We start from the raw sequence: 13,922 nt of genomic DNA, 5'->3' as shown, positions 1-13,922 counted from the left end.
AAATGCCAGGGTAAGCAAACACAGATAAATGAACACTTGCACACCAGCTCACAGACATGCTGAGGATGGACTTCACCTGTCAAACACAGGTAATGATTAATGACCTTGTCTGCAATGATGTTTCGTATAATGACAGAGAGCCAGACTAAATAAATACAAAAGCAGTTTGATTGCTAACTGTTAACATACCCAGTTTTCAAGGTATCAATGGGTTACATTTAGTACACAAGACATATGATTTCAAACAATAAACTACACTTTGATAAACACAACTTGCTTTCTGTCAAGTATTAGAGATATATTTAGAGATTGTGAGATTCTGGCACAGCCTCCTTGGTCTGCAACCTCATGTCAATGTAGCTGTAGAAAGGGTTGTAAGTAGGTGGGAAGAGAGTACCATCAGCTGTTGCAATGAATAAAACATCGTTCATCATTTCATGGGAATAAGATCTTCTGGATGAAACCAGGATTGTGGACAGCGTAAAAAAGACCACAGTAACTTTCAGGGCTTGCTCTGTGTTCAGAGAGGCGCAGAGGAGCTGTGCGGGGAAAGAAGAGTACATACTGAGCCAACATGGAAGGGCGAAGCGGGGGGTTATTTATACAAGCATGCAAGACTGATTGATCAAAACACGCTTAAAGAGCTTCAACGGAGACGAGAACACCTTTTGGTTTCTGTACAGGTTTCTAATTGGGGTCAGACATTTGTCTTAATATGGACCAGGTTTTGTTTCACAGCACTGTGGACATTCTAAATAATGAGATGTGTAAATTTAACATAATCCTTGAATTGAAGGATAAATTAATACAAATGTGTGTGCAGTTTCTGATTGTTATTTATGGAAATTTAACCAGGTGTAATCTTGAAGACAGAGGGGAAATATAGCTTTCACTTCCTTTTAGATTGAAAAATATAGCAAGGAAAACGGCAACAAGCATGTAACCGTGTACAGTGTTATTTCCTTGCCACTGGCACTTGTGTAATGAGTTTTATACTTAAGTTGTAAGACTCAGGCAAGTAGCAAAGAAAGCAATGTCAATGTCTGGAAACTGACCAATCCATTAAATTGGAAAAGGGATTATACATTGTTAACAAAGCTTAGGCAGGCATTTTGGGATAAAAAAAAAGCAAATCATAATGGAGAGTTTAACAGAACTGCTGTAAAATGTGAATGAATCGGTAAATTACTGTTCCCCTAATAGTGGATAAAATCGACCTCTTGCTGTTTACATCTGTTTAAGGATTCTGGCAGTTGTTGATTATGTGTCCTAGTAAGCAAGTGTAGCTTATTAGCATTTCAACCTTAACCTGAAACCTGGATTAGCTGAAGAGCTTAAAGCATCAAGGGAGGGTTAATGAGGATATGAGTGAAGTTTGTAGGCGGCTGCGAGCATAGCATCTCTCAGATCTCCAGCTAAGCACATTCCCAGGGAGGGAACAGGGGAAAGAGGCCAGTCTGGCCATGCGTTAATTACCCCGCTGCTAGCTAGCTAGCAGGAACACAAGTGCACAGTCAGCAGGCACTAATTAGGGTTTCTTTTATTCAAACTAGTGTTTTTATTGAACAAGGTTTAAGCAGCAGGGGGCAGGGGCTCATGCTGCTGTAAATTGCAATTTTCACACAAGAGCAGGAAATTAGGTCTGAGGCTTCAGATTCAAATTAGACATGTGAATCTGGTTTCCCACACGATGCCAACTCCTTATATTTTTACAGACATTTGAGCGGAGCATCCCATGCTGATGACCTTTGAAAAATGAAAAATATTATAAGGAGAGGAAGAGAGGATGGTTGCTTTTGATCTCAACAGGGACTGAGATGTGAAAATCAGCCAAGTGGCCCAGCTGTGCTCACTGTTTGTTCTGCCTGAAAGAACTGAAGACCAAGGGCCACTTCGTGGTACTTGAGTCATCCTGCCTGGAGTATGAGCTGTTTTCTTTGTGACCCACTGTCTCTTTGCGTACCTGATGTATTCCTCTGACAGCCTTTACATTTCACAGCCATCATCTGTTAACAGTCACTCCCTGATGATAAATAGAGCAGCTGCTCTGGCCTTGCCTCTGACAGCAACCTGTGAGCTCATAACTTTAAATGACTCTCCTATGCACAGATTCACCCGCAGGAGAGGTCGCAGAGCACGGCAGACTTCTTGGTGAAAGTGGAGGGAGGGGAAAGTGTTGAAGACGAGAGTCTGTAACACAAGGCTGAGCGTCAGGGTGCACTGAGTAAGGATAAGGTAAGGATAGTGCACAAAGATGCAAATGGGAATACAAATTGGAGCTCTACATCAAGGCTTTTTTTTGTCTGTGGAAACTTGTCAGTGTCCTAAATAAAGATTTCACCTTTGTGACAACTGGTCTGTGAATTTCACCTAAAAGCAGTCAAGTACATCCCTCATGGAGTTAAGCTGTCAAATGATCTTCCATGCTGGCTGAACGACGGGGCTCTGCAGAGACAACGAGTCTTGTGGACAGCCAGGAGGGAGACGGCAGAGTGTTACATGAGGGCCGAGCTCTGGCTGTGTGTGGCAGTGCACAGTGAACTCGAAACACAACCACCGCACAGAATGCAGATATGCAGAAGCCGGTCTACGGGGCTGGGTGGCAGGAGTTTTTTTTTTTTTTTTTGATCCACTTTTCCTATGGCACTTTGATAAAAATGATTTTGTCTAAATGAAAAACAGCTCCACCGCGTTTGATGTAACGCTGTGTCTGTTAATGACACTTTGAAGAGGAGATGAAAAGGAAAAGCATTATGAGAGAATGACGAGGAGCAAAAAAAACCAGATTGAAATTACATGTCTATGACTGGCCTGTGAGAAGCACGCTCCATCAGCGAGATGGATTACAGCGCTGGGCAGAAAAACAAACTGAACTCCAGTTGCGCCTCGTGCTCTGATGTGCCTTAGTGTGTCACATAAAGGAAGAGCAGAGAAACAGTGTAGCTGATGGCTGCACCATGTCACAAGCCTGCCTGAGTGAGGCAACAGACGTTGGCACTTAGCAGACTCCCTCACGCTCGCTGATCTCCTGGGGGTTGGCTGATTACTGTGATTCTGAAATTACAGTCTTGATGAGCTGGAGCATTTTACAACAAAAAAAAAAAAAAAACTGCTGCAGAAATGGGTCAAGCCGGGGCTGAGTTTCCACTCAGAGAAAGAGGCAGGAGGGAAAAGGAGACGTAGACTTTTTATGATCGTATAAATAAAGCTGACCAACTGGATGGGCTATAATCAATGCCGGGGAATTGATTGATCTTTTGGCTTTATCTAAAAGGCTCGCTGTGTCGCAGACAAAGAGACTGACAGCACAGCATATGCAAGTATGACTGTGTGCAGGAATCACTGAGACCACGCATTATTACAAAATGTGAACGTGTACATTTGAATGTATCTAAAACAGAAAGACTTGTTGTTTCCATTCATCAATTAGTCCGACATTAGTCTCCTCCAATCTCACTGACAGATCCAGATCCTGCCTCAGCTCTCGCTGGTGACTGCTGACTTCAACTCTCCATTTGTGCTGCTTCCCCTCACACAGCGAGAGTCCAAGTTTGTCAGCAGTTGAGTTGTGAAATTCAAACACATTGAATTAACTGGGCCAGCTCTGACTAGTCTGCCATTAAACCCGGGGCAGCAGATTGCTTCTTAAATTCACTCACATTACAAGATCATCAGGGCACAACCACTCAGCCGCAATCTGTCTGCGAGTCTGACAGTGACCGACTCTTCCTGATGGTGAAAACTAGCTGAGATGGTCAAATCTAACGCATGAATGTGGTGACAGTGCTGTAGCTCGCACAAAGGACCGCACTCTTGTGGCAGGCAGATCTTCAGGAGCGATGAGGGAGGGAGGGAGGGGGACAGTTCACTGTTCATCAGCAAATTAATGGCGCAGTTCATCCTAATTTCCCTTGAAGGCAGATCTATGGTCCTGGAGCACGAAAATATTCTCTCTTTCTTTCTGGTTTTAACACAAAGCTGCAGAAAAGAACAGGGCCAGGGTTGGCATGGGCATCTGACGCGGGGCGGGCAGCAGGATTGTAACAGCTTGGTTTGTTGTGTGGGATGGTGCTGGTAGTTAATAGTGTATGTGTGTCTGTGTGTGTCCCAAGATCGGTACTTACATTTCTGAAGTCCAGTGTTCATCTGCGTGTGGGGGAGAAGCTGGAGGGGGAGGTCACCTGGCCCTGGCAGACAGGCCAGCATTTCACACAGACACTAATGCAACATGGGACACACACTTCTCCTCACACTGCAGAGAGAGAGAGAGAGAGAGAGAGAGAGAGAGAGAGAGAGAGAGAGAGAGGGGGAGAGGTCAGCAGTCAGACATAACTGCGAGGCAGCACATGGTGCGTGGTGATACAGAGGCTGGGTCCAGACTAATAGAACTCTGTGGCTGATCCCCGGAGGCACAGGGCTGAGGGAGACACAGTTACCTTTCAATTAGAAACTGATTCACACCTGGAGCATCAGGTAAGGTGACATTTGATGCCAATAACAACTTCAATTAAACATCAAACAGCTGAAGTAAAACGGGCAGACTGGGCCTGAGGGGCTGGCAGCTTTAAATCGACTCAGTCCCTCCTCCTCCTTGCCCTGCATGTTAGTCAGCTAGTTGGACCCTGCTACCTGCGCTCTACGTCTCCACCTCCACTAGACCATGGCGGAGGAAATTAATGACTCCTGTAGACTCGAAAAGAACACACTCAAGAGGCCTCGCGCTGACAAGTTAGTGAGTCTTTGATCAATACTGCAGTCCCCTAGACCTCCAAGAGGCCTTTATTTTGGGGACATTAAACAATGGAGCTGGCTCAGGCTGTGGTGGAAAGAAAGGGATAAACTGGGCTACAGCTCCAATAAATGCCTGCCACTTTGTGCAATAACCTGATGTAATAGAGAGGGAGAAAACGTTAGCCATGCTCCACTTGGCTTACTGCTGTATTCAAAACACCACAGATGCTTGCTTAATCAGCACTGAAGAACAGTCAGGGAGCAAATTAAGTCTACAGAGTCCGTGCCCTCCCCTTTTGCTGCGTGGCATCAGAAGAGGGCGGCAAGTGTGCACAGACAAACAGCGTCTATGAGAGAGGCAATTACCCACAAAACAACCTTGGCATGCCTGTCTGCCGCAGGGTGACGGCTTAAAAGTGTCTTCCCCCCTGCAGGGAGAAGAGACAAGTGGAGGAAAGAGTGACAAAGCGAGAGAGAAAGGTGGAAAGAGAGAAAGACGGGTGGCGGGCTCGGGGTGGTGGGGGGGCTGAACTTGCTTTAAAAAGCAGGAGCTCAAAAAGGTCAGGATGACAGCTCATTTAAATCCTCCCAGCGAGAGGAGAGAAAACAAGCCTTAATGAAGCTGCCAAGTTCTACACAGATACCTGAGAGCGTTGCACCTTGGGGTGCTGCAGGGGCAGGGCGGCAGGGGGGGAGGAAGGGAGAAAAGAGAGGGGGAGAGTGGTGGGTGGCAGAGCTGCAGTCTTGAGACAGATCTGAGGATTTGGGGGTGTTGGTGCTGCGTCACCCTTTCTGTTGCCCAGCCTCCCACTCCTCTCATCCTCCTCCCGTTCCCCTGCTTTCTGATTTACAGCCTGGACCGCCATATGGCAGCAATCCCTGCCCTCGATTCAGCGTGTCACCATGCATTAACTTTAATTGGCCTGATATGTTATTCTTTTCCCTCTGCCTTGGAAGGATTTTAGGTACATAGCGCCTTGATGTCAGCAGGCAAGATTTCCAGCTCTCTCTCATTTATCAGGGTGCCAAGATTTCACACAAAGATAACAGCAATCTCTTTGACAACAGGAAGGTCTGGGGTGGAGGAAAACTAAATATCAAATACAACAGTGTCTTTGCTAGGGATTTCAAAAGCGGAACAGTGGCAAGAGAGTGAAATGATGTGGGAAAAAACATACACCAGCAGAAACTGTCAGTTCATTTGTTATAAGAACACACACATCAACACACTACAGGCAAAAAACAGCCAACAGGCCATCAGCCCACCCCCTTCCTGCCTCCCCCACAGCGCCCCTGAATGTCAGAAAGCTGTGCAGTGGGGAGTGCTGCGGCAAAGGTCAGCCTATGGTAATGCCCCAGCTGACACTCTGCTTTGCAGCGCAGAGCAGGAGGAGATGAAACCCAACAGACAGAAGCCTGACGTCTACTGACTCGCGGATCAGCACCACTGCCACAGCGACTTCAAATATACATCACACGCCAAACACTGGCGCTTTCTACAAAGGCACCCACCCCCACAGAGGCTTTTGCAACACATGGACTATTTGTATCAGGAGCAGGATGACAACACCTGATAGAGTGTCGAGTCCACTCCGGGACCGAGCTCACTAAAACTGGGGGTGCCTCTCCTCAGGTCGTAATCAGCGTGTGGCTGACTCGGCGGCTGGCTTCTGCTGAGTCCAAACTGCGCTCTGTCCACAATGCAGGGGTTTTAGCCTGGTCTGGAACAGGGCTCGACTCTCCGGCCGTCCACCCATCCAAGCGAATAGGTGTCTACCCCAGTGGCTTAGTAGCCATTGTGACACAGACACAGCCCCTCCTGTCCTGAGTGGAAACAGAGTTGCGTCTGTGGAGGCCAAGCAGAGCCAGCTGGGCAGGCCTGTGGAGCAGGGATTGGCTCGGTGGAGTTTAGCCAGGCGTCTCACACTATCAGCCCAATGCAGACAGACACCACAGGGTTCTCAGAGTATTAGGGGGGGGGGCCGTGACTAGGCAAGTCTCCACCAGCTACTTATAGAACTGTAATAAAAGTGTGCGAATAACTGTGCGGCTTTCATTATAGACAAATAAAGACAAGCAGACAAAGCAGGACTTGAGCAAGTGATGCGCATGGCTTGTGTCATGTGTCAAATTGCTCCCATAAAAGCTGACCTATATTTTCTTTTCATTCCTCGTGGGGAAGGAGAAAAAGAAAGCCATCTGAAAAGTAAAAAAAAAAAAAAGAAGTGCAAAGAAGAGAATAAGGAAGAGGATAGATGCAAGCCATTAGGAAATCAGACCAGCTGACTGCATTTATGCCAAATCTTTTGATCAACATCCTCCTCATCAACTACGATCTGCATTTGTTAGAATTTTGGGAATCGCGTCGGGCTAACTACATAGGAAATCATCTGTGAGAACCAGCAGTGACACGTGGAGAAAAGCGAGAACTGTGCACCAAAAATAAGCTCATTAGAAGAAGACACATACAGCAATATTAGCGAAGAGAAACAATAAAGAAAAAACAAAAAACAAAAAACAAGGTGAGACAGTATGTTTGGTTGCTGGTTGAATATTAACAGCTTTTCTATACCAATTAAAAGCAAAAGCAATTAGGAGAACCAAGTCTCCATGTTGTACATTGCTTGTGCTAACGGCTGAAGGAGAGGAGTGGAGGAGAAAGCAGGCTGCTGTTATTTTAATTGCATGTTTACCCCCAGGTTATGGGTCTGAAATAGAGCCAAGAAAAAAAAATGTTGCGGTAGAAATTCAATGCAACTTCACTGTGTTGATTCTCTCAGGGACAGAGAAAGTGAAATTACTTTTCTTTGCAAGCTGAGTCTCTGAATAGGAGGTAAAGAAAGAAAAGATGTAGGAAGAGGAGAACAGCTTTTTACCCTTGAATACCAAGCTAGAGTGTTCTGTCAAAAGAAAGGGGAAAAAAGCCTTGGCTCTTAAGCATGTTAGAGGAAGAAATGACACATCAGTGTGGCCTTCAATAGCCCATCAGGCTTTACAAACAACAGGGGTAGAAAAAGGGTTTCTGTTGCTAGCAGAGGACCACGGGCATGTTAGGCTACGACAGGCTGGTTCACAGTCTCACACAATGGATCCTGATGACTCCAGCACATCCCGAGGCGTTTGGAACGGGCCGTTTGCTTTTTCAGTCGGCAGAGACCCCTCATCAACCTGGACTGTTATCTCACACCAAAACAGAAAGGGTGAGAGAGTGGGAGACGGTCACGATAGTGAGGGTGGAAACGAGGAGACGACAGCCAGCCCAAACCCAAACTCGCACACAAATTGAAAGTCTGTAAAATAGTGGTTTCCAAGTTGCGGTGTGACGGGGATAAAACTGTCAAACAAGGAAACTACTGCAGGAGTGTGGGAGAGAGGAAGACAGCTACTTGAAACTACTCTTCTTTAGAGCGAGGGAGGGGTCTGTGAAACAACTGGGAGGCTGTATGAACGCTCAGTAACTAACTGATGAAAAAGTGACAGGTGAGGTGGTGGATATGGAGCGCAGAGAGACAGCATGCCCCCAGAATAATGCATAGTCCATAGCTGGATCGGCTAATTCTTCGCTACGTGAAAGTTGGTTTCATAATGAGAACAAAGGCTCTTAAAGGAGCTGTGCACCATGAAGCTCTGAAAAGGAAACACACTTCAAAAGTATGTGGACTCTTATCAGACTCTTGTTTTCACATCAGTAGTTTAGAGCATTCTGGCCTGTTGGATGATCTCACAGTGGAGTAGTTGACAGAAATGGTGGTGAGATGAGGGGATGAGACGATATCGGGCAGCGAGTGTCCCAGTCCTGGCTATCTTTGCCAGAGCTATGTCATGGCCATTACCCGTCCACCACGTCAGAGCTGCTGGGACAGCCAGCCAAGGTCCATTCTTCAACTTAGGGTCAGTTTCACTAACGGCCACTTAAGCCCACTTGGCTTCCCGAAGAGCTCTACAAATGTGGAAGGTAGAGCTAAGTGTGCTCAGTCATGTCAAGCTTGGCCAAGGTCAGGTGGGCAGACAGAAAGGGCTAGCAGCGCTGCACGCGTGGCGTCATGAATGCCAAAATGCCGAGGCCCCTGGCTGCGCCGTTTGACAGACATGTTTACACCTGATAGAAAATGCAGTGTGGATGGCCTGCCAAAACAGAGGGGATCCAAAGTGAGGGGTGCCAGCCTAGTTATTTATTTATCTGCTGCAAATCCATCCAGAGTGCAGCCAGAAGCTGCGCATGCCTCAATGAGGAATAAGCCAGCCTACTCTCAGACATGACAGCTTTAAACCACTTGAGGGAGGAAAAAAAAAAGATCTGACGTGTAGCAAAAGAAAAGCAAAGATCTCATGAAGCAGCTCTAGAGATTGGACTTGATTTACTCACACTCTTAATACATCTCACACTAATTAATTCTCAACACATGAAATTAGTCACATTAATCACAGGCTGTTTTAAAACCATCCATGACGATGTTCAGAGGCTGGGCCTGTTCTTACTCCACCACTACAATCTCACCAGTTTGACTCGATAGTGGGACTTGAAAGCTGTTGTTAACACAGTCTACAGTCACACTAGTTAGCCTGTAGCTCAACTGAAAGCTAACATAAGCATGCTGACATGCTCAGGATAACAATGCAAACTTGCGGCCGTTTAGCAGACTCACCATTTTGACCATGCTAGTTCAGCGTGTTTGCATGCTAACCAATAGCATTAAACACAAAGTAGAGCAGAGGCTAATGGGAATGCCATGACTTCTGCAGGTGTCTGATCACAAACCAAAGGAAATTTTCACAGTAATGGGGATAGATGCCAAGTTATGGGATCACTAAAGTTATTACAATTCAACTTTCTGTACCAAATTTCAAAATCATTGGGAAATCAATCAATTAGATGTTGAAATATTTCTTGACAAAAAAATCAAGGGATCACCAAAGTGTGTGGACCATGAAAGTCTGTACAAAATTTCATTGGCAGAGCTGTTGAGATATTTCAGTCTGAACCAACATGATGGACCAACTGATGGAAAAGAAATGAAAAGCACAGGAATGCAAGAAAGCACCATGGAACAGACCCTTTATCCTCTGGAGGAACTCGAGCCTTCTGGTAACCATCAGATCACACAACTTAGAGACGTCGCTCATCATGAGAGGAACACTGCTCCTTTCATGTCCACAGCGGCGTTATCTTCAAGTATCCCCATATCACACCAGACAATAATGTGCTGAGTCACATGCCGCTGTGTCAGACGCCAGGACTGAGGTCTGGAACAGGACTAGAATGCCATGGTTAGAACAATAGAGATGGACAGATACGACACTCCCATAACTCTACTATCTATGCGTGTTACGGTATGTGCGGTGGCAGCGGCTGGTTTTTCAGGTTGCCTGCTTGTGTGGATGCTCAGTTAAAAAAGGCACAGAAAGGAAGAGGCAAGATGAAGAATCCTAAACAAACAGGTGAGCCTGAGCTGAGCTGATCGACTGCAAAGATTGGATCCAATATTCCATATGAACTTCATGTCCTGCTCTGGAAACAAATAAGACAAGAGTTTGTTGATTCCCAAACTTGTACAAAATAATACACTGTGACTAAGATGCAATTATGCAATCAGCTTTTCGACAAATTCCTTTCAGATGTGACAGTGAAATGGGGCCCAGTTGTCCATCAGAGGTTTAAAAGCAGACTTCTGAGCATGCTGGTAACTATTTGACTGTAAGTCAGCCGGCCTTCTCCCTGGTTAGCAGGAAATAACTCAATGTTCTAAGAGCTAAAGCGCGGCAGCATTGTTCCAGCTGGCGGAAAAAGGGGAAATGAAGATGGAGTGGTTTGATTTCATTTGTTAGCAGGTGCATCCATTTTGTGTTCTTCCCCACACCCACATCGCCGCTCTCAGTCAAAGCGCTTATCAGAAATTGGACACCCCAGTGACAAATTGAGCCTGCGATTAAAGGGAGAAAGAGGAAAGCTTTGTTAAGTGCTGCTGATTGGGATCCCAGGCTGCCCTCACACATCAGAGGTGTGTGTGTGCGTGTGTGTACGTGTGCATGTCTTCTCCCATTTTCCCCTCTCTCCAGGTGTTCCCACGGCTTACATTTCTGCTCCGAGTACTCAGCAAACAACACCAAATCAATGCAGCTGTTCCCCCATCTCCCTCTATCTCACACATACGCATTTATGTTCATGCATAGGAAACGACAGGCAAACATTCATATACACCAGTGATTTTCCTCCACAGGAATAATGACCTCCTCTAGTATTTCCACTATCTTCTTATTGACATGTACGCTGTGTTTAACAGAAAAAAAGTTAAGACTCTGTGCGTTTGTGCCACCCAGACCCATATTATTGACCCAGCATTAACCAGCCCTGGCCTGTTAGCAAGCGCAGCTAGGGTGATTTAAGAGGGGGGTCAGAACAGCTCTGCCAGGCAGAACTGAGCAAACGCTGACTCTCACAAATCATCCTAAAAGGGCTTAACGCACAAAAACAGCTTCCAGTGTTACACAGGCCTGCTGTGAGAGATTTATCCACTGTGCCATTATACTAACTGGCCTCTCTCCCGTATGAGCTGTATATATACAGCATCAATTCACACACACATAAAGAGAAAGCCCTAATTAGACTTATGCCTGGTCCAACTCTGCAGGAGCACTCACTCAGACAATTCAACCTTTCATTATTCTGCATTAAAAACATAATCTTGGTTAGCGTTAGCCTGTTTTATTTCTTGCTGACGCGTTGCTCACGTTGTTGGTTTAAACGCCTTAAAGTCGGAACTGTGACTTGCGACACAGTGAAAGCATGAGCAGTGTCTACGTCTGTAAAAATGCCAGCGATTTTAAACCTTGCCTCCCCCTTCTGGCAGTGAGAGTACTTACATTACCACTGTTAGCACTGACGCCGTGGGCTCCGCCACCATACTTTTGGTTGCTGTCGCCTATTCTGTTGCTACAGCTGCTCCTCCCTTCAGCTCTGGCAAACCTGGCGGTGATAGGCCTAATCAGCATCGAGTGAACTTGTTTGGCAAAGGCTCGAATGTAACGCACCTTCATTTATATGGAAAGGTCCTGCTCTCCAGTTTTCAGAATCCAGATGCTGTAATAACTGTGGGCCACTCAATCATTTATGAACAAAGAAGAATTTGAATTTGTTATTGTTAGTTTCTAAAGCTGATGCATAATTCTTCAGACATTATGGCGGCTCTTTTCAATGCAGGCCAAAGAAACACTGTCACTAATACTCTATGGATGCATATTGTTAGTAAGAGTGAATTACTGAGACACAGTTATGGTGGATTTCCACAGAACTGAAACAAAGATACTGTGCTGCATTGAGAAGCGCAGCCACACGAGTCATAAACAAACGTCTAAATGCCGATTCCAAACCCTGCTGTGTACATGTTCGATAAAAGCTGACCCGTCTCCGTCCTGTGTCTACGGAAGGCTGGTAAGGTCAGCCGCCTCTATGGCAGCTCTGACATTCAGTCTGGCCTCCAGCGAGACCAAACCAGTCCCTCTCGAATCTACAGAGCAGCCCAAGAATAAAAGAGATCTTTCTCCACCGAACAGGCTTGTATGAGACGTGTTCCTTTCGCCCCTGGCGACACACAAGACATTTGTGGTCTATCCTTCATCTTTTGTGTATATGTGAGAGCCTCTCTGCCCCCAGTTCTTTCCCCAGCAGACATCGACTCAGGGTGCCGAGCAGCCAGCTGGTGACTCTGTGGAGAGCCAGGCAAACACAGGCCCGGCATGGCAAACATCTCACCTCTGTGTCTGCATGGGAACATCTGGCCCTCCAAGGCTCGCGGGGCCTCCGTCTGTCTGCCTGTCTGACTGTGAGCCTACACATATTGTTGGTGTGTACTGGTGTTGTCATGGCACCAGGATTTTCACTCCTACATGGGTACAGACGTAATATACAAAAACAAATCCTGACCGCACCAAAGAAAACCAGCCAAATGTCACCCAACAATCACTACACCATTTCATGATTATCATTCAATTACTGATTTAGCAGCTTTTTGAGCATCTTTAGCACAACAGCTGACGTGTTGGGATGTCAAAGTGAGAAAATCTACAAGCTAAATGTAACATGTGGGAACTTGGAAATTCTTTTATTCAGGAAAATGGGGAAAAAGAGGGGATCAAAAGGTTTCGTCGATACTGGAGCTCAATAATCGTATTGATTCAGGCAGACTGCAGAAAATTTCAAACAATACCCTGGCCTGAATTTAACCGGTCTGATAGGATTCCAGCCGCTGAAGTATCAGTGTTAAAATCTTTAACAAACTAATTTTTTCCTCATGCTGTGTGTGGCTAGTCCTGAACGCATTAAGCTTAAATCAAAATATTCAATCTCTTCTTCCAGCCTGGACCAGTGAGATAGTCATATGAGTAATAGAGTTGGCCCAGATGATAAAAACTCCTTTTTCTATCGTTCCCTCTCTCTCTTGCTTTCTTGCATCATGCCCGCTCATACAGATCTCCTGCGGCCGTCCAATGATTCAAGACTGATGAGGCATGCTCAAAGGTCTATGCCATTGAGCACAGCATTAATGCACCCAGCAGCAAATTTTTTGCCATCGACCCTCGTTCCCTGCAATAAGGACAGAGCCATCAATCAGGCAGAGATAGCCGACACCAGACACGGGCTGATGAAGTAGGGGACTTTGGAACTAATGACAAATGGATCTCTCAGATATGGTCACAGTATACTATGACAGTCCGCCGAGAACACTTGACCTTTCGCAATATCCTCAGCCACTTTTTGCCAACACTGTGCAATGCAAAAATGGAGAATATGCAAACTGCTGTTGCAGTTAAGAAAGTACGGTTATTGTGTGAGAACTCCTGGGTCCACACGAGAGTTCAGCCCTGTCACTCTCAGAGCTGCTGCTGACCGACCCAGCACTCCTCTGTTCTCACACCAAAGCTCAGGGAGTGACCTTCAGGAGGCCTGCTAGTCCTGCTAATTGGGGTCTCTACAGAGCACAGCAATATCCCCCCCTCCACACACACACACACATACACATACACAAACACACACACACATACACAGACTGGGACAGAGGGAGGGAGCGATAGGGTCCTGCATTGTCTCCTTGGTCAGAAACAGCCAAACAAAGTGGACCCTGGCCTTCAAAACTGAGTTTAGCTGCAATGAATTAAAAAGGGCAAAATCACGGAGCCCTTTGTAACATGGAGGC

At 46.1% G+C, this 13,922-nt stretch overlaps 1 protein-coding gene across 2 annotated transcripts in view; it reads right to left on the bottom strand.

Annotated features, from left to right (window-relative positions):
• Positions 1 to 13,922, bottom strand: part of fam222ba (family with sequence similarity 222 member Ba) — a 28,964-nt gene that overhangs the window by 5,372 nt on the left and 9,670 nt on the right. For both annotated transcript variants that reach the window (XM_076750238.1, XM_076750239.1), the window contains exon 2: positions 4,125 to 4,252. In XM_076750238.1, the coding sequence (XP_076606353.1) occupies positions 4,125 to 4,206 (82 nt within the window). In that variant the 5' untranslated portion in view covers positions 4,207 to 4,252. The remainder of the gene's footprint in view (positions 1 to 4,124; positions 4,253 to 13,922) is intronic.

This window comes from Chaetodon auriga, chromosome 15 (assembly GCF_051107435.1).
Source record: "Chaetodon auriga isolate fChaAug3 chromosome 15, fChaAug3.hap1, whole genome shotgun sequence".
Classification (NCBI taxonomy): domain Eukaryota; kingdom Metazoa; phylum Chordata; class Actinopteri; order Chaetodontiformes; family Chaetodontidae; genus Chaetodon; species Chaetodon auriga.
Note: the sequence above shows the minus strand (reverse complement) of the source record. Positions and strands in the feature narration are given on the sequence as shown.